General features: G+C 41.0%; 1 protein-coding gene across 2 annotated transcripts in view; it reads left to right on the top strand.

The window, feature by feature from the left end:
- The first annotated feature begins 2232 nt into the window (after window positions 1-2232).
- LOC137552274 (uncharacterized) overlaps window positions 2233-19897 on the top strand; it is an 83144-nt gene continuing 65479 nt past the window's right edge. For both annotated transcript variants that reach the window (XM_068271385.1, XM_068271384.1), the window contains exon 1: window positions 2233-2308. In XM_068271385.1, the coding sequence (XP_068127486.1) occupies window positions 2242-2308 (67 nt within the window). In that variant the 5' untranslated portion in view covers window positions 2233-2241. The remainder of the gene's footprint in view (window positions 2309-19897) is intronic.

Raw genomic sequence — 19897 nt, 5'->3', positions numbered from 1 at the left:
AGACTTTTACTACCTACTACTGTAAGTGACGGTGATAAAAGATAATTTACAGTGCATTTTACTTTGACTTTGACAGAAATCTACATTTTATACTGTATGTATGTATTTAAAACGTTAAATTTGTTTGTAATAGTTGTCCCTAAAGGTGAGCAAACTGGGTTCACCCTATACCAAAACGTTGTATTCTGTCCCTATTGTCAGATGCAGAGGCGTAACTAAGCCCCACCGGGCCCCCCTGCAAAATTTCAGAGCGGGCCCCCCCTGGGGCCCGCTCGTGGCCGGTTTTTGGGGGCTGGAGGGGTGGCAGCATGAGGGGAAAGCCTTGCCCACAGTCGGGGTATGTGTGTGGGCAGCGGGCAGCAGCGGCGTCAGGATACATACCCTCTTCCTTGCGTTCCATCGCCGACTTCTCGCTCTAGCGGCTGACGTCACTTCCGGAAGCGGAAGTGACGTCAGCCGCTAGAGCGAGAAGGCGGCGATGGAACGCAAGGAAGAAGGTATGTATCCTGACGCCGCTGCTGCCCGCTGCCCACACACGTTAACTAGCTGGAGGGGAGCGCAGAGGGGAGAGCCCCGAGGTGAGGGAGAGGGGGGGAACTACCCCTCTCCCCGCCGACTGTGGGCAAGGCTTTCCCCTCATGCTGCCACCCCTCCAGCCCCCAAAAAACGGCCCTGAGCGGGCCCCAGCGGGGGGGCCGGGCCCCCCCACGGGCGCAGGCGCTGCAGGGCCTATTGTTACGCCCCTGGTCAGATAGATGATAATACAGTACATTGTATAGGAAATTTGTTCATAAAAAAACAGACACAACAAAAAGGGATAATGTGAACTGACCCATTAAAAAACAATGCAATCCACGATCCATTTTGAGTCCTGTGGCCCAGAACATCAAAACTCAGAGCTGTGGATTTAGTGGCTTGCAGTGAGGCGGCCTTCAAGCAATCAAGCTCCTCCGATATCCCTCAGTGTTTGCTGGTATGAGTTGAGCAGAAGCCCCAGGCATGTATCCATTTTTTTTGTATTTTCACAGTCACATAAGGATGGCCTACATTAGTTTTCCACACTTCTGTATTTTCTTGACTAAACTACTGATTATTAGCCCTTGCAATAAAAAAAAGGAAACTGTGAATACAGGCAAGTTCCACGTAATATTCATACAGAATATTTGCAGTTTAATCTTATCGTGCCACGTGTTATTTCAGGAATCCTTTAACATTGCTTACACACACACACACACACGCATGCACACACGCACGCACGCACGCACACACACACACACACACACACACACACACAAGGACATAGTGGTCTATTCACATAGAAAGGTACAATTTAATTTTGCAGGCAGGGCACATAACTTTCACCAGGCGTTACACAATCTACATGATACCTAGTTTGCACAACTTGCAACATACACCCACGGTCCCGTATGCAATTTTAAATTTTTCTCCTAACTTTTCACCTAGGTGGTATTTTCACATCTTGTTATAAAGTGCATTTTAAACCACCAGCAAGCAAGAAAATACTCAAAATAATTTTGATAGTACGTTTTCACCAACATTTGTGTACCTTTTCAATTGTAAAATACTATGCATATGAGCCACCGTGTATTGCACTGTATGTAAATGTTACCTTTTTGTGAATGAACCCCATAGAGACATGGAGATGAGGAATCCAACCAACCCCATTCCACTTGGCTTTGCTTGATGGACTTTGCAGTGGGTGACTTTGAACACTGTAAACATTTACAGCATATTGGTATTGTGTTATGGGTTGCCATTTTATTTCAATGAATTTATTCAACATCAATACTTTTACAGTCACAGAATGTAGATGTTCTCAATGCAGATTCCTAATCTTGCTCATTATCCATTTTTATTAATGTTACATCCCCACTTTGCTAAAATTCTTGAAATGTTATCACGCTAGGTTAAATTGAACTGCAATTACCAAGAATAGATTTGAAGGGTGTTTGCTAAATGCCAGCCTTTTCTTTGGTGATGTGAAGCGCTGCAGCGTTTGGTATTTGGAAGCAATGTGTGACTTTTTCTGGAGGACAGAAATGGGCCTTCCTGAAACATATTACATGAAGCAGAGTCACATTTCCTTGAACTCTTCCAGCTAAATAGCAACCACACAATTTCTTCTTCTAGCTTTAGCACTTTGACCATTATTTTTAGAGAAACCTTCTACATGGTACTGATTGCCTTTTGAACAAGACAAGAAAGGATACATTCAAGTATATGATGACATTTCTGGGTTATGAAAACATCCTTATTCTGGTTTTCTGTATGGTCTGTAAAGCACAAGGTAAGTGTATTGCACATACCTTACAGAATATTACATGTGGGGCTTCTGATCTGCTAAAATGCTGAGGTTCCCCCAGTTATGTTGTATGGTCTCATGAATTATGTCATGTCGGATCAGCATTGTTCTTTCTTCCCTGACTGCTTTGTGCTATATCTACTAGATTAAAATATTTCCTGAAATTGTTGCTTTCTAGCTAGTTATATACTAATGTACTCAGGGTGCCTATAGCAAGATACTCATCGTAACATTTTTGTGCAGCTTAAAGTGAACCCAAGGTGACAGTGATATAGAGACTACCATATTTATTTCCTTTTAAAGTGGACCCAAATTAAAAATACAAGATTTCAGAAATAAAATCTATTTTCTAAATTATAATAATAAATAGCAGCCTTTTTTCAGCTGCATGATGAAAAATATAAAATATTTTACATTTATTGGAGGAACCCCTCCCTTCCTTTCATATTGCCGGGACAGAATTCGGCAAACTGGTGGAGTAGGTGGTGTCCGTCAAAGTAGGAATTGCTAATGACTGCCACCTGTATAACCCTAGTAATGAAAAGAGAAGGATGAAAAGCATGCACTGAAATGCTCATAGGCTTGAAGGAGTGTTTATTTATCTTTTGTATGTGTCAGAGTGGTGCAACTAAATATTTTGAATTTAAAAAATGTTTGGTTTGGGTCCGCTTTAAGCAATACCAAGTTCCTGGCTGTCCTGCTAATCCTCTGCCTCTAATACTTTCAGCCATAGACCCAAACAAGAGATCAGGTGTTTCTGACATTATTGTCAGAACTGACAAGATGATCTGCATGCTTGTTTCTGTTGTAATTCAGACACTACTGCAGCCAAATAGATCAGCAGGACTGCCAGGCAACTGGTATTGTTTGAAAGGAAATAAATATGGCAGCCTCCATATTAATCTCACCTCACTCAGGTTCACTTTGATATCTTATTTTTAATAGAGCAAAGTTAAGGTCACTGAAATCCTACTTTTATTGCTATTATAAGTTTAAAGGACCACTTTTGCAAAAAAAAAAAATTTTTAATTTCATACATATGCATACGTATGTACATGTATTCCATTGTAAAATGCACTATAAATGTAGTTATTTTTTCCTATACTGCTGTCAATCATAATAGATTGTACAGGTTTTGGACTAATCCATCTCCTCATAGGGGTTTCCTGGGGTTTTCTTTGTTTTAAAATACACATCCTGGATAGCAGTTGCTCAGTCCAAGTGCCAGAACAGTTTGTCATCGAGTAGGGATGCTGACTGCTTTGTATAGATCTTTTCCAGGGAGTGCTTTTGTATAGAATAAAGGAAATACTGAGAATCCCCCATAAGAAGATGGACTGGTCCAACACCTGACAGATCTGTCAGAATTTTACTTCTTCTTCTACCGTAAATGACAGCAACATAGAAGAAAAGTAATTTATTGTGCAGTTTACTCTAGTAGAAATCTACTTTTTATGCATGTGTATTTTACATTTTTCCATGATAGTGGTCCTTTAATTTAGTGAGAACAGTGACAATAGATTTTAAATGCAAGGTGCAAACATGTGAATATATTTTGTTTTCAAAATGTTCATTGAGCATTTTAACTACCTGCGGACCGGCGCAGTATAAATGTACGGCAGGCAGGGGGCACTGCGGTTCTGACCGGACGTAAGCTCTACTTCTTATTCACCGCGCGCCCGCGCCCGTCTCCGCCGCTGTCGCCGCTCGGTCTCCGCAGAAATGTGCTGCCCTGCCGCCTCTATGATGGCAAAGCACTGTGAGCCGGGCAGGAGCGTTTTCATTGGCTCCTGGCCCTGACATTCATGTAAGCCGTTCCCATTGGCTTACATGGAGTGACAGGATCAGGAGCCAATGAAAACGGCTTCTGACTGGCGCACTCCGCTCTGCCGTCATACCGACGGCAGAGAGAGCAGCCTGCGGCGGGGACAGAGCGGCGTGACCGTCGAGAGCGGCGGATTTTCGCGTCGATTCGTCGGGAAGCGGCGGTTTACTGGACCAACACCCTCTGGTCCTTAAGGGGGCAGAGGGTGCTGGTCCCGAAGTGGTAAAGAATTACAACAGCAAACAATGGTACAGGTGTATACACTTAAAAAGAGACATTATAATGCACCCCACACAAGGGAACAGTAATATCATCTATAAACAAGTCTAGCAGCTAACAAGCTTCTTGCACTGGAGGAACTTAAATCATCCATATAAACTTACAACAAAAATTGTATTCATAAATCAGACAAGAGCAGTAAGGCCCCATTCACACCTAAAACCGCAAATCGCCGGCGATTACCGCTAGTGTTTTGCGGGAGTGATTTTTCCGAGATTAACGCGGAAAAAACCACTGGACACTGCAGCATCTTGGGAGAGATCGCGATTAGCGGTGCTATGCATGCTAATCGTGATTGCTAATGGCGAATCGCCAGCAAAACGCCAGCAGCGCTGCGTAATATGTTGGCGCTTTATAAATACAATAAATAAATAAAACAATGCATGTCACGCGTTTGCGGTTAACGCTAAGAACACTGAGAACACTGCCATAGGCTTACATGGGCTAGCGTTTTTTAAAAACCGCCAGTGTTTTGGCCAAGCGGGAATCGCGCGATTCCCGCTCAAGTGTGAACGAGCCCTTAGATCAGTTTTTGCAATGGTAAGCGGAACTAAAGGCCAGCAGTCCTGAACGGGCTATGCGGGACAGGGTGGAGAGGATCCTCCAGTCCTCTTGGTGTGGCCACCCCTGACCCTGGAAGAAGGCAGAAGTTAAAGGTAAGAGAAAAGGAGAGAAGTGGGTGAATAATTATTTTAACTGTTAAAAATCAGATTTTCATATTTCAGTAGCTAATTTCAGCAGTCTGATTTTTTTTTGGTTTGTTTTGCCTTTATGAGAGCTGCCATCTTGTAGATGTTTTCGGGACCATGCAAAGAGCAGATGCAAGATTTTCAGCATAATGTGCTTTGTGCCACCTAGTATGTCAGTAGAAAGAGTTGTGTCAGAGAGAAACACATTTTTATATTAAAGGGAGATTTAAATAATAATATATTTTGTTGGTCCAGTTGTGATCCTGAAGTGGCAATCAAACAAATTGGCCATTTACTTCTTCTGTTCAGTACCTGTACTAAATGCAATTTAACTATCTGTGTATTTAGATTTATGTTTTAGGTCAAAATGGTATTCTGGTGCAAAGCAAACTTTAGAGCGGGCCTTAGCGAAAGAATTTGAAAGCCACCATGATTTAAAAACACTGCTTGTATACTACCGATCCTCTGCATAGTTTGAGTTACTAGTTCAGAATGAATGTGATCCTCCAGTGTTCTGACTTTACATTGTCAACCTATGTCCACATTAGCTGCAAGACTGAAGCAGGACTGAAATTGCTGATGTCAGGAGATCTACATTATATACAACTAGAATTTGTTTTTGAACCAGGTTAGCAATGACAGCTTTAAAGGATAACCAAAGTGACATGTGACATGATGAGATAGACATGTGTATGTGCAGTGCCTAGAACACAAATAACTATGCTGTGTTCCTTTTTTTTCTTTCTCTGCCTGAAAGAGTTAAATATCATGTATGTAAGTGGCTGACTCAGTCCTGACTCAGACAGGAAGTGACTACAGTGTGACCCTCACTGATAAGAAATTCCCCTTTTTAACTGTTTCTTGCTCTCATTAGCCATTTTCTGCTAGGAAAATGTTTTATAGTTGGAATTTCTCATCAGTGAGGGTCACACTGTAGTCACTTCCTGTCTGAGTCAGGACTGAGTCAGCCACTTACATACCTGATATTTAACTCTTTCAGACAGAGAAAGAAAAAAGGAACACCGCATAGTTATTTGTGTGCTAGGCACTGTACATAAGCATGTCTATCTCATCATGTCACATGTCACTTCGGGTATCCTTTAATAACCTCACATGAAAGGTGCACCTTAATGACTGGAGGAAATGAGGTTAAAGGTTGAGAAAAGGCTTTGATAGGATTGCCAGCCCTCAATCACATGTAATACTTAGGCCTGGTGCACACCAAAAACCGCTAGCAGATCCGCAAAATGCTAGCAGATTTTGAAACGCTTTTTCTTCTTTTTCTGTAGCGTTTCAGCTAGCATTTTGCGTTTTTGTGTAGCGGTTTTGGTGTAGTAGATTTCAGATATTGTTACAGTAAAGCTGTTACTGAACAACTACTGTAACAAAAAACGCCTGGCAAACCGCTCTGAAGTGCCGTTTTTCAGAGCGGTTTGCGTTTTTCCTATACTTAACATTGAGGCAGAAACGCATCCGCAATCCAAAATCTTCAGCAGCCCGGGAGTATGCGTTTCTGCAAAACGCCTCCCGCTCTGGTGTGCACCAGCCCATTGAAATACATTACCCTAGCGGATCCGCACCCGCAAGCGGATCGCAAACTGCAGCAGAAACGCTCTGGTGTGCACTAGGCCATAGTGTAAAAACCTACTCATGCATTTATCTTCATAGGCCATGAAAGCATCTGAACTGCAATACTTTCCTTTTGTGTCCTATGGTGTATATTTGTGTAGCTATATTGTACATTTTATGCTTCTGCTACAAAGTATTCAGCATGGCATGACTTTTAGTTATGAGAATGTCAGAGTTATTCGGGTGGATTCATTAAAGTGCAGTAAACTATCCACAAGCATCACGGGATAAAATTAGCGAGCGCGCTATACGTGCAGTCCTGTCAGCTTAGTGTGTGCTCTGAAGTTATGCGCAATCCTTCTAACATCCGTGCGCTGTGCTTTAGCACAAACGCTATACTGCACTAGGCTAATTAACATAGTAGTGGGCATGCTAGTGAAATATCGTTGTCGCACTACAGCACATTACGCAGAAGTTAGAAGGATCGTGCGTAATGTCAGAGCGCACACGCTAAGCTGACAGGACAGAGATGTTTGTGCACAGTAGATTTACCACACTTTATATGAATCAACCTGAATTTGGTTTAGGGCGTGTTCACATTAGGGGTGATTTCGCTTTTTCGGGGGGGGGGGGGGGGTTAGCACTGGCGATTTTAAAAATAACCTTAAAAGCGCTTGTGTAATGTTTGCTTATGTGAGTATTCTCACATAAACGATGAGCTTTCTTTCGTTTGCGATTCAATAGAAAGGATAGGGAAATAGCTAGCCTCTTGAAAAGCGATTTTCAAGCACTTTTCATTAATAAATACATTGCATTTATTAATTTCCAGGGCAAAGAGTTCACTTCCTGACATCAAGAAGTGAAAAAAAAATGCTACACAAAAGCGCTTAGAAAAACGCTTTCAAAATCGCTCAATAAATCACGCTTGCGATAGCACTGGTGATTTATAATGTGAACTAGACCTTAGTGCTTGCCTTAGTCATAGAGGATGCTCAGAATGATATACCCTTCCAATGTGTTGTCTATTATGGTGCTTTGCAATCATCCTTTACAATATTGGCTGCTTTTCCACTTAAATTGCAATTACAATCGCAAAGATGCTGCAATGTGATTACCACACGTCTGGGTGGGTTTCACTACGCAATTATATAAGCAGTTTTTGACTGTAAAAAATAAAGACACAAAAGTAATTTAAATTGGTAGCACCATGTTTGCTATGCAATTTTGTTGTGCTCTAATGACATAATCCAAATGCTAACTCCCTCAGGGCTTTTTAAAGACCGTTGACCTTACCTGTCCCCTTTTGAATCCAGACCACTCCCGCCAATGGGGGAAGTCCTCCAATAGAAGTGATGGGCTGTACCTGCTTAATGTCCACCCACTACATAGGTAATCACATTACCCTGCAGCTGCTGTAGTTAAGTGTACTACCATGACCAATCAGTCTTTCAATCGACAAGGTCTCCAAAATAAATTAGATGTTTATTGATGTGGCTTGCAGCAGTCAAAGTGATCAAATCTGGTAAAAATATCAGTTCATGAGCCTGATGCACAAAAGTGCGGTAAGATTTATGTGCAGAGACAGGTGCAACTCAATATTACCGTTACTTCCAGGAGCATGTACTATGAGTTACACTCAAGTAGCGTCAACATTGCTATGGTAACGCATATAATTAACAAATGGTACTGTTAGTAACGCCTGGTACATGCTGCCAAAAGTAACTGTAATATTGCCGTGCACTGTCCGTGTATTTCTCAACACAATCACAAAAGCTGTAGAACCAGTTAGTGATGGCTTAAAGAGAAACTCCGACCAAGAATTGAACCTTATCCTAATCAGTAGCTGATACCCCCTTTAACATGCGAAATTTATTTGTTTTCACAAACAGACCATCAGGGGGCGCTGTATGGCTGATATTGTGGTGAAACCCCTCCCACAAACAAATTCTGAGTACGTACTCTTGACAGTTTCCTGTCTGTGAACCCTGTTGCATTGTGGGAAATAGCTGTTTACAGCTGTTTCCAACTGCCAAAACAGCAAGCAGCAGCTACATCACTTGCCAGCAGTAAAAATTTCACCATGTGATAAATCTCAGAATATAAATCAGGGATTTAAAATATTTTACAATGGGAAAACACTGACTAAATCATTTATACATACTTATTGTAAAAATGAAACACTTATTTATTACATTATTTTCACTGGAGTTCCTCTTTAACAAATAGAGAAATTAAAGGAATACTATCGATTGAAACGACTTTTTTTTTTAATACTCTATATTAGTGTACACATTACCACTAGTGCTAGGGGCACTTTATTTATTCACCCAGGTCTCTCTCTCGCTATCCCTGCTTAAAAATTAATTTCTCACACAGCTCATAGTAGTTTGGGTCACCCTGAGCTGCTTGGTTACTCTGTCACACAGCTCACAAATATATTTCACTGCGTCACTCACAGAATGCAGCAGACATGAGGAGAAATAGGCTGATCTGAGGTGGTAACAGGTAACTAAATGAGCTGGAATATTGCTGGAATATAACTAGCTATACCAGGAGTCTGTGTTTACACTCAGACTGGCTGCCTGCTTGAGGTGATTCACTCCAGACTGCATCCACTTTACAAGCTGCTGAGAGGGGCAGACCACTGTCTACAATTAGCATTATTAGTATCTTTATCAGTCAAGAGAAGCAAAGATAATAAACACACATTGCTAGAATCTTTAACCCCTTACCATCATATCAATAAGATTCTTTCAGCAAGGTGATAATTACACTATAAACTGAGGAGTTGATAGCAACTCCCCTGTGCAGAGATATGGTCTTAGCCTTCTGGGAGCCCTCAGTTTTTAGATACATTTGTATCCAACACTGACGCCAAAACTGACGGAGGATTTTACAGCTGAGAGGAACAGCTGTGTGAGGAATCAAATTGCTCCTAGTACTTGTCCTAATGTGTGCTACAACATACAGCATTTAAAAATAAATGCATACATCGATAGTATTCCTTTAAGATGGAGACAGATAGGCAATAAGAAGTTACATTCTATTGAAGGAGTAACTGATCAGTTGCTATTATTATTACATTTTATTTATAAGGCACCAGCATATTATGCAGTCCTATACACAAGATAGGGAAGACATCACAACACTAAACAATGTTACACAAGGACATTGTAAAAAAAATGGTACACAAAATAGTGTAAAAATGGTACTTAAATTGAAATATAGGGTAATGGAGCTTACTGGTGGAAAGCCCCTGCCCAACACCATTTTTTTCCAATTTACATGCAAATGTAATGCAAACTTTATACAGGTTAGAATTGGCCCAATGAAGTGTACTTCCTGCTTACTTAGATTAGTAGGCCAAGCTGCATACAGTGTGCATTTAATTTGCATGCATGCAAACATTTTAATTTACCTCTAGTGGCTGCTTACAAATGCTTTCAAAAGAGATTGAAAATCTGTGCCACAGTGGAAAATGGTGTTTGGAGCAACCCCTAAATAAAGTTACATAAAGGTGATCATAACAAAATAGCAGTCACATTGAGAAGTGACTATCCTCCCATCTAAGTGCCAATTTTATATATGTTGAGAATAAAAAGTGTCATCATTTTGAATAAATGACAGCACTATCTCTGGTCAAAAGGAAATGTGCTTCCTTATACAGTGGGTTGCAAAAGTATTCGGCCCCCTTGAAGTTTTCCACATTTTGTCACATTACTGCCACAAACATGAATCAATTTTATTGGAATTCCACGTGAAAGACCAATACAAAGTGCTGTACACGGGAGAAGTGGAACGAAAATCATACATGATTCCAAACATTTTTTACAAATAAATAGCTGCAAAGTGGTGAGTGCATAATTATTCAGCCCCCTTTGATCTGAGTGCAGTCAGTTGCCTATAGACATTGCCTGATGAGTGCTAATGACTAAATAGAGTGCACCTGTGTGTAATCTAATGTCAGTACAAATACAGCTGCTCTGTGACGGCCTCAGAGGTTGTCTAAGAGAATATTGGGAGCAACAACACCATGAAGTCCAAAGAACACACAAGACAGGTCAGGGATCAATTTATTGAGAAATTTAAAGCAGGCTTAGGCTACATAAAGATTTCCAAAGCCTTGAACATCCCACGGAGCACTGTTCAAGCGATCATTCAGAAATGGAAGGAGTATGGCACAACTGTAAACCTACCAAGACAAGGCCATCCACCTAAACTTACAGGCCGAGCAAGGAGAGCGCTGATCAGAAATGCAGTCAAGAGGCCCATGGTGACTCTGGACGAGCTGCAGAGATCTACAGCTCAGGTGGGGGAATCTGTCCATAGGACAACTATTAGTCATGCACTGTACAAAGTTGGCCTTTATGGAAGATTGGCAAGAAGAAAGGCATTGTTAACAGAAAGCATAAGAAGTCCCGTTTTCAGTTTGCCACAAGCCATGTGGGGGAGACAGCAACCATGTGGAAGAAGGATCTCTGGTCAGATGAGACCAAAATGGAACTTTTTGGCCAAAATCCAAATCGCTATGTGTGGCGGAAAACTAACACTGCACATTACTCTGAACAAACCATCCCCACTGTCAAATATGGTGGTGACAGCATCATGTTCGGGGTTGCATCTCTTCAGCAGGGACAGGGAAGCTGGTCAGAGTTGATGGGAAGATGGATGGAGCCAAATACAGGGCAAACTTGGAAGAAAACCTCTTGGAGACTGCAAAAGACATGAGACTGGGGCGGAGGTTCACTTTCCAGCAGGACAATGACCCTAAACATAAAGCCAGGGCAACAATAGAATGGTTTAAAACAAAACATGCCATGTGTTAGAGAGGTGTGGCGCATGTGTGGCCCAGTCAAAGTCCAGATCTAAATCCAATCGAGAATCTGTGGCAATATCTGAAAACTGCTGTTCACAAACACTGTCTATCTAATCTGACTGAGCTGGAGCTGTTTTGCAAAGAAGAATGGGCAAGGATTTCAGTCTCTAGATGTGCAAAGCTGGTAGAGACATACCCTAAAAGACTGCCAGCTGTAATTGCAGCAAAAGGTGGTTCTACAAAGTATTGACTCAGGGGGCCGAATAATTACGCACACCCCACTTTGCAGTTATTGATTTGTAAAAAATGTTTGGAATGATTAATGATTTTCGATCCACTTTTCACATGTACACCACTTTGTATTGGTCTTTCACGTGGAATTCCAATAAAATTGATGCATGTTTGTGGCAGTAATGTGACAAAATGTGGAAAACTTAAAGGGGGCCGAATACTTTTGCAACCCACTGTAAATAATCCCCTTAAAGTATACCTTAGGTAAACCTCAGGTCAAAAGTCAAATGCTTGCCTTAGAAAGGGGAAGTCTATGTGGATCCTGAAGAGGCTTCCCATGCCTTCCTCTGGTCCACCACTGTCAGGCAGGGAACCCAACAAGCTGTTTTCAGATTCCAAGCTTGTGACCATACACCTTGTCAAGCACGAGTGCAGCCGCATTGCACAATGCTGATGCCGCTCATGCAGGACCTTCTTCCTGGTACAGTGCATGTGCAGCCATGCTCATGCATGAAGAGGAGCGTGATGTGCAGAAGGTTGAGGACCGAACCATAGCATAGGAAGCCTCTAGGGGATCCAGAGGTTTCCCTCTCCTTAGGCATTTGCTTTTTGACCCAAGGTCCTGCATTTTGGCCTTGCTAATGGCAAAGCACACTATGAACTACAGTAAATAGAATACAGCAGACAACAGTGGATTTGGAGAAGGACTTGGTTGATATTAACTTAAGCATCTGTAGTCAATACCAGGCAGCTGGAGTAAAAGCACATGCAATTTTTGATACATAAACAGGGAAAAAAGAGCATGAGATGCTGGTAGGATACGGTCTGTACTAAATGTATAAAAAAGGAACTCTTTATAGTAAGAGTGGTTTGGATAGCAAACTTCTTAACACATTAGTTAGTTATAGACAATACTATATGAGTTTAAAAGTCAAAGCAGGATCTGAGTTGGGAGCCGCCATAGCAATAATGCTATAGGCCGTGGCCTGCACATGGGCAATTCAGGGATCTAGCGATTGCCGGACCCCAACTTACTTCTCCCTCCGAGTTGCTATGACTTGGAGGGGGAATAGCATTTAATGTAAACCAAAAGCAAGAGGGATGTGGAGGCTGACATAATTATTTCCTTTTAATAATACCAGTTGTCTGGCTGTCCTGCTGATCCTCTGCCTCAAACACTTTCAGCCACAGACCCTGAACAAGCATGCAGTAGATCAGGTGCTTCTGATATTAGCTGCATGCTTGTTTCTGGTGTGATTCAAACACTGCTGCAGCCAAATAGATCAGCAGGGCTGCCAGGCAACTGGTATTGTTTAACAGGAAGTAAATATGGCAGCCTCCATATCCCTTTTGCTTCAGTTGTCCTTTGACGCCGCTGGGAATTTGATTGACAACAGGGTGAGCCATCATTCACCTCACTCTGCACCCAGCTCAATGGGGTTACAATATGTACTCTTTAAAGTAAACCTAAAGCCAGTTAAAAAAAATGAGATTAACTCACCTGGGGCTTCCCTCAGCCCCCTGCAGCCGATCGGTGCCCTTGCAGCTCCGCTCCGATGCCTCTGGACCCGCCGGCGACGACTTCCGGTTTGGCCGTCACCGGCCGACAGGCATGGGAACGCGAGTGATTGTGCGCGTTCCCAGCCTGTATATCGCCCCCTATGCTGCTATTGCGGCCAGGAGGTCGCAATAGCAGCATAGGGGACGATATACAGGCTGGGAACGCGCTGTATACCGCCCCCTATGCTGCTATTGCGGCCAGGAGGTCGCAATAGCAGCATAGGGGACGATATACAGGCTGGGAACGCGCACAATCACTCGCGTTCCCATGCCTGTCGGCCGGTGACGGCCAAACCGGAAGTCGTCGCCGGCGGGTCCAGAAACAGCTGCGAGGGCACCGATCGGCTGCAGGGGGCTGAGGGAAGCCCCAGGTGAGTTAATCTCATTTTTTTTAACCGGCTTTAGGTTCACTTTAAAAGGGGCTTGGAAGCTTTCATTACATTGAAAGACATTCACGCCTTTACTTACTATAGAAAAGTGATACTTTGATCTTACAGGGGTAATTTTTACCTATGTGACTGTTCCTTTCTTTGGAATAAGTTAAAGAGAGATTTAAAAGATTTAAAATGATTGACATGTCTTTTTTTTTCAACCAAGATAACTACATAATAATAAATGAAAGAATGAATAGATAATTTGGAGATAAAAAGCCAAAGAAATCTGATACATTTTTTTTCACCCAGTTCTGTAAAAGCTAGCTGAGATATTACAATAATACCAGCTCATTAGCACATTGAGAACTCACCGAATTTTAAAGTAGAGTTTATACAGTAACATGGCATTCAAGTCAAATCAATGAATGCTTTGCCAGCGCTATTCATTGTTATTAGCAAGTATGCTCAAATGAGGTCTGCAGCCCTTTTATATACAGTGCCGAAAAGTCAGATCTTTATAAACAAACTGTCATATTTAAATAATAACAATAACACGGCATACACAAACTCTCCGCAAGCTATTAGCGTGATAAATATTGTGCATTGTTATTGCTTTTCCACATTAATTGAAAATCGGTTTAATTATACTTTGTTATTAAAAAGATTAATGCTGTTTTTTTACAACAACCAAAGTACTTAATAGCTGAGAAGTGTATTTTGCAATGTGTATTGATGTTTGTGTCTTTCCACTAATGTATTGCTTTATAACTATTTTTATAGATGCAGCCTATCTAAAATTATATTGTCGCATTTTATGCAGATTTACGTTTATCTTTACCTACAAATGGTTTCTTGTATTCTAAAGCACAATTATGCCTTTCTATTGATTCTCCTATATTTGACAATGAAAAATGTAGATTTTTATATATATAAGTGGAAATGTATGTTTTACATTAGATTTACATTAGATTACATTTTTTTTTCTAAATGCTGAACATTTGGCAAGTTAAGAGATGAAGATTGAGGCTAGAACACTCTAGGCCAGGGGTCAGGAACCTTTTTGGCTGAGAGAGCCATAAACGCCACATATTTTAAAATGTAATTCCATGAGAGCCATACAATGTTTCAAACAGGGACAGTAGGGCTCATGTCCCTGTTTCCATGTTGATGTGTACACAGTTGATCCTCTGGGCAGCTGCAGTGTCAGACACATCTTCAGCTTCTCTTGGGTTTCAGCAACATTAGCAATTTCCCCAACAGCCAGAGAGGAGAAATACAGATTAACAGCCTTTACAATTAGCTAGCTGACTGGGGGTTGATTCACTTTGTAGGACGAGATCCCCGCACTTTGGCCCAATTGCCTGTCAAGTGGCATACGGCTCCCGAGCATAGGTTCCCTACCCCTGCTCTAGGCCATTAAAGCGGAATATAACCCTGCATTTCAACTTTGCTCTAAAACATTATTTACAGCATATTATATGCAAAAAGCATTTTTTTTACTAGACCAGCATTGGAAGGGTTAAACACAGAGGTTTAAAGTTCCGTGGAGAGATATGCAGAAGTTCAGATTGTTACATTCTATTTAGTTATATGTATCTATTGAGAAATGTTACACACTATTTGGCTGTCCTCCAACTCCTTCTCAGTCAGAGAGATGAGTCACATTCAACACTTAGATACATTTATGTAAACAAAATGTATCTATGTCAGTTTCGGATGCATCTGCACAAATCTCCAGGAACTTTAAAGCCCTGTGTAACCCTTCCAATGCTGGTCTAGTAAAAAAAAAATGCTGGTTGCATATAATATACTGTAAATGATGTTTTAGAGCAAAGTTGAAATGCAGGGTTATATTCCGCTTTAATGAAAGTGTATGGACTGCTTGTGAATACACATACATGTGTGTTTGCAGAGTGCGTTTCTGAAAGCGCACAACTTGCTGCATAATTTTCAAAAATGCATGTAAAGTGTACATAATGCATCTCAATGGAGGCACAGAGAAATGTGTTTTTACATGCTTTTGGATGCTTTTTTTTTAAATATGAGTGTATTTTACTCCATTGATGGAGGGGAAATAATAAAAAATCTCAAACACATGAAAAACACATGATAAATGCAAACTCATACAAAAACACATCAAAAATGCATGTACCAAAAAAAATTAAAAACCTACAGTGTAGAAAACACATGGTTTTCTGCACTGTCAAGTGTGCCACCAGCATAAAACATTTTGAGTAACTCGAAAATAAAACAGCATTTTAGGAAACTGTGCAGGTTTGAAAAGGAAAGGACCATAAAGAAAGATCTGCAATTTGCTAAGTGCTAATTAAGCTGTCTGCACAACGGTGTCCCACGTGTGGAAATACAAATAATCTCCTTGTAGTTTATTCAGTCATTTTATTGAGCAGACTAGAAGTTTAAATCTAAACCAAATTGTTATAGTTGTATGTGGTTTCTTTTGAAGCACCAACACACACAAAAAGTATTAAAAGTGTAAAAAAATAAGATAAGAAAAGTATTATTGAAGTTAAAGAAAGTTTGAGCTGAAAATAAACGTATGAGATAATTATTTGTATGTGCATTATTAATGATAAATAGGACATTAGTAACACATAATAGAGTCTCATATTTGTATTTTTATTTTAAGATCTCTATTTTTAATACTGAATTCTAAACAGCAACTATGAAAGTCTGATGTAAAATCTGCCTCATTCAGTTGAAAAACAAATAGAAGTAATGATGAAGACCCTTTAAACTTTTTAGCACTAAATTTCTATCAGCAGTTTTTTTTGTCAACTAGATAAAAGAGTTTTGCCTTCTATTTACTTTTCATAAAATTTGCTGAATTCAACAAGCTGTTTAACATGGTAATTTGCATAGATAGTTTTTTTAGCACTTGCTGTGCAGGAAAACAGAGAGAGATTTTAGACATTGGCTTATGCTGAAAAAAGCTGACTATACCGAGCACTTAGGAAAATGTCAGTTCATCAAAGCTGTTACCGCATGAAAAGCTGAAATTACCGAGTGGTGAGGTAATTACCGACTTGTGCGGTAAACACCTCAACACATGTCAGTAAATGTCAATTCATCAAGGTTACAGCAGACGGTAAAACATAAATCAAGTGTGGTGATTACCTCCAGCTCTCCTCTGTTGGAAACTAGCTTTGAATGCCTTCCGTGTGGATGTCCCCATGATTGACAGGAGCAGGGAGCAAATAGAAACAGACAATCTCCTGCAAGTGCCGCTGATAGGTAGCGCAGCCTACTCGGGTGGAACAAGCTTTTAGACCCACCAGGCAGCGAGCAGAGAAAGTATGTATAATTACGGTTGACAGCGCAGCTACATAGGGGACTTTAGAGATGTGCAGCGACCTGATGGGGAGCTCTGGGGGTCTCTTTATTAAAGGAGACCCCCAGATGCAGTGGTGGAAAATGGCGGCGGATGTTCGGCGGGTGTGCGCATGTGTGGGGAGTGAGGCCGGTGCTGAAGGAAAGCACCACAGTGTAAACCTCACTCCCCATTGCCTGGTAAAAGGGAGCATCGCTCAGGCTTTCACCTGAGTAATGCTCCCTAACAATCGGCCATTGCGCAAAGGAAACTGGCAATAGGATTTGCCAGTAATCCTTGCGCGATGGCAAGGTGATAAATAGCTCGCATCTGCAAGCTACTTATCACCTGTAATAGGACATGGCCCAATGTCACAAGTCAGATCAGATACACAACATTTTTTAAAAAGCAACTCCTGAGATAAAGTAGATAGGGAGCTCTAATTCATGAGACAAGTTTTGTGAATCAAGCTCATGGTGTGAAAAGGTCCTAGCATTGTGATTGATTCACTAAACTCCTGTGCCATGCACAGATAAACCAATGCCTGACCATAACCCTCCTCTCAGACGCATAGTCCTTACTCTCCATTTCTAACCTTAACCACTTAAGGACCGCAGTCTTTTCACCCCTTAAGGACCAGAGCCTTTTTTCCATTCAGACCACTGCAGCTTTAATGGTTTATTGCTCAGTCATACAAGCTACCATCTAAATGAATTTTACCTCCTTTTCTTGTCACTAATACAGCTTTCTTTTGGTGCTATTTGATTGCTGCTGCGATTTTTACTTTTTATTATATTCATCAAAAAAGACATGAATTTTGGCAAAAAAATGATTTTTTTTAACTTTCTGTGCTGACATTTTTCAAATAAAGTAAAATTTCTGTATACATGCAGCGCGAAAAATGTGGACAAACATGTTTTTGATTAAAAAAAAACCCATTCAGTGTATATTTATTGGTTTGGGTAAAAGTTATAGCGTTTACAAACTATGGTGCAAAAATTGAATTTTCCCATTTTGAAGCATCTCTCTCATTTCTGAGCACCTGTCAGGTTTCATGAGGTGCTAGAATTCCAGGATAGTATAAATACCCCCCAAATGACCCCATTTTGGAAAGAAGACACCCCGAAGTATTCACTAAGAGGCATGGTGAGTTCATAGAAGATTTTATCTTTTGTCACAAGTTAGCGGAAAATGACACTTTGTGACAAAAAAAATAAATACAAAAAAGTTTCCATTTCTGCTAACTGGTGACAAAAAAAAATGAAATCTGCCACGGACTCACCATGCCCCTCTCTGAATACCTTGAAGTGTCTAGTTTCCAAAATGGGGTCATTTGTGGGGTGTGTTTACTGTCCTGGCATTTTGGGGGGTGCTAAATTGTAAGCACCCCTGTAAAGCCTAAAGGTGCTCATAGGACTTTGGGCCCCTTAGCGCACCTAGGCTGCAAAAGAAATGTCACACATGTGGTATCGCCTTACTCAGGAGAAATAGTATAATGTGTTTTGGGGTGTATTTTTACACATACCCATGATGGGTGGGAGAAATATCTCTGTAAATGAGATTTCTTTTGATTTTTTTACACACAATTGTCCATTTACAGAGATATTTCTCCCACCCAGCATGGTTATGTGTAAAAATACACCCCAAAACACATTATACTACTTCTCCTGAGTACGGCGATACCACATGTGTGACACTTTTTTGCACCCTAACTGCGCCAAGGGGCCCAAAGTCCTATGAGTACCTTTAGGATTTCACAGGTCATTTTGAGGCATTTATTTTCTAGACTACTCCTCACAGTTTAGGGCCCCTAAAATGCCAGGACAGTATAGGAGCCCTACAAGTGACCCCATTTTAGAAAGAAGACACCCCAAGGTATTCCGTTAGTAGTATGGGGAGTTCATAGAAGATTTCATTTTTTTTCACAAGTTAGCGGAAATTGATTTTTTATTGTTTTTTTCACAAAGTGTCATTTTCCACTAACTTGTGACAAAAAATAAAATCGTCTATGAATTCCCCATACACCTAATTGAATACCTTGGGGTGTCTTTTTTCTAAAATGGGGTCACTTGTGGGGTTCCTATAATGCCCTGGCATTTTAGGGGCCCTAAACCATGAGGAGTAGTCTAGAAACCAAATGCCTCAAAATGACCTGTGAAATCCTAAAGGTACTCATAGGACGTTGGGCCTCTTAGCGCACCTAGGTTGCAAAAAAGTGTCACACATGTGGTATCGCCGTACTCAGGAGAAGTAGTATAATGTGTTTTGGGGTGTATTTTTACACATACCCATCTGGGTGGGAGAAATATCTCTGTAAATTAAAATGTTTTGATTTTTTTTTACACACAATTGTCCCTTTACAGAGAGATTTCTCCCACCCAGCATGGGTATGTGTAAAAATACACCCCAAAACACATTATACTACTTCTCCTGAGTACGGCGATATCACATGTGTGACACTTTTTCGCAGCCTAGGTGCGCTATGGGGCCCAACGTCCTATTCACAGGTCATTTTGAGGCATTTGGTTTCTAGGCTACTCCTCACGGTTTAGGGCCCCTAAAATGCCAGGGCAGTATAGAAACCACACAAGTGACCCCATTTTAGAAAGAAGACACCCCAAGGTATTCCGTTAGGTGTATGGTGAGTTCATAGAAGATTTTATTTTTTGTCACAAGTTAGTGGAAAGTGACACTTTGTGAAAAAAAACAATACAAATCAATTTCCGCTAACTTTTGACAAAAAATAAAATCTTCTATGAACTTGTCATACACCTAACGGAATACCTTGGGGTGTCTTCTTTCTAAAATGGGGTCACTTGTGGGGTTCCTATACTGCCCTGGCATTTTAGGGGCCCAAAACCACGAGGAGTAGTCTGGAAACCAAATGCCTCAAAATGACTGTT

Source organism: Hyperolius riggenbachi, chromosome 1 (genome assembly GCF_040937935.1).
Source record: "Hyperolius riggenbachi isolate aHypRig1 chromosome 1, aHypRig1.pri, whole genome shotgun sequence".
Taxonomy (NCBI): domain Eukaryota; kingdom Metazoa; phylum Chordata; class Amphibia; order Anura; family Hyperoliidae; genus Hyperolius; species Hyperolius riggenbachi.
The sequence above is the reverse complement of the archived record's forward strand: the minus strand, read 5'-3'. Positions and strand labels throughout refer to the sequence as shown.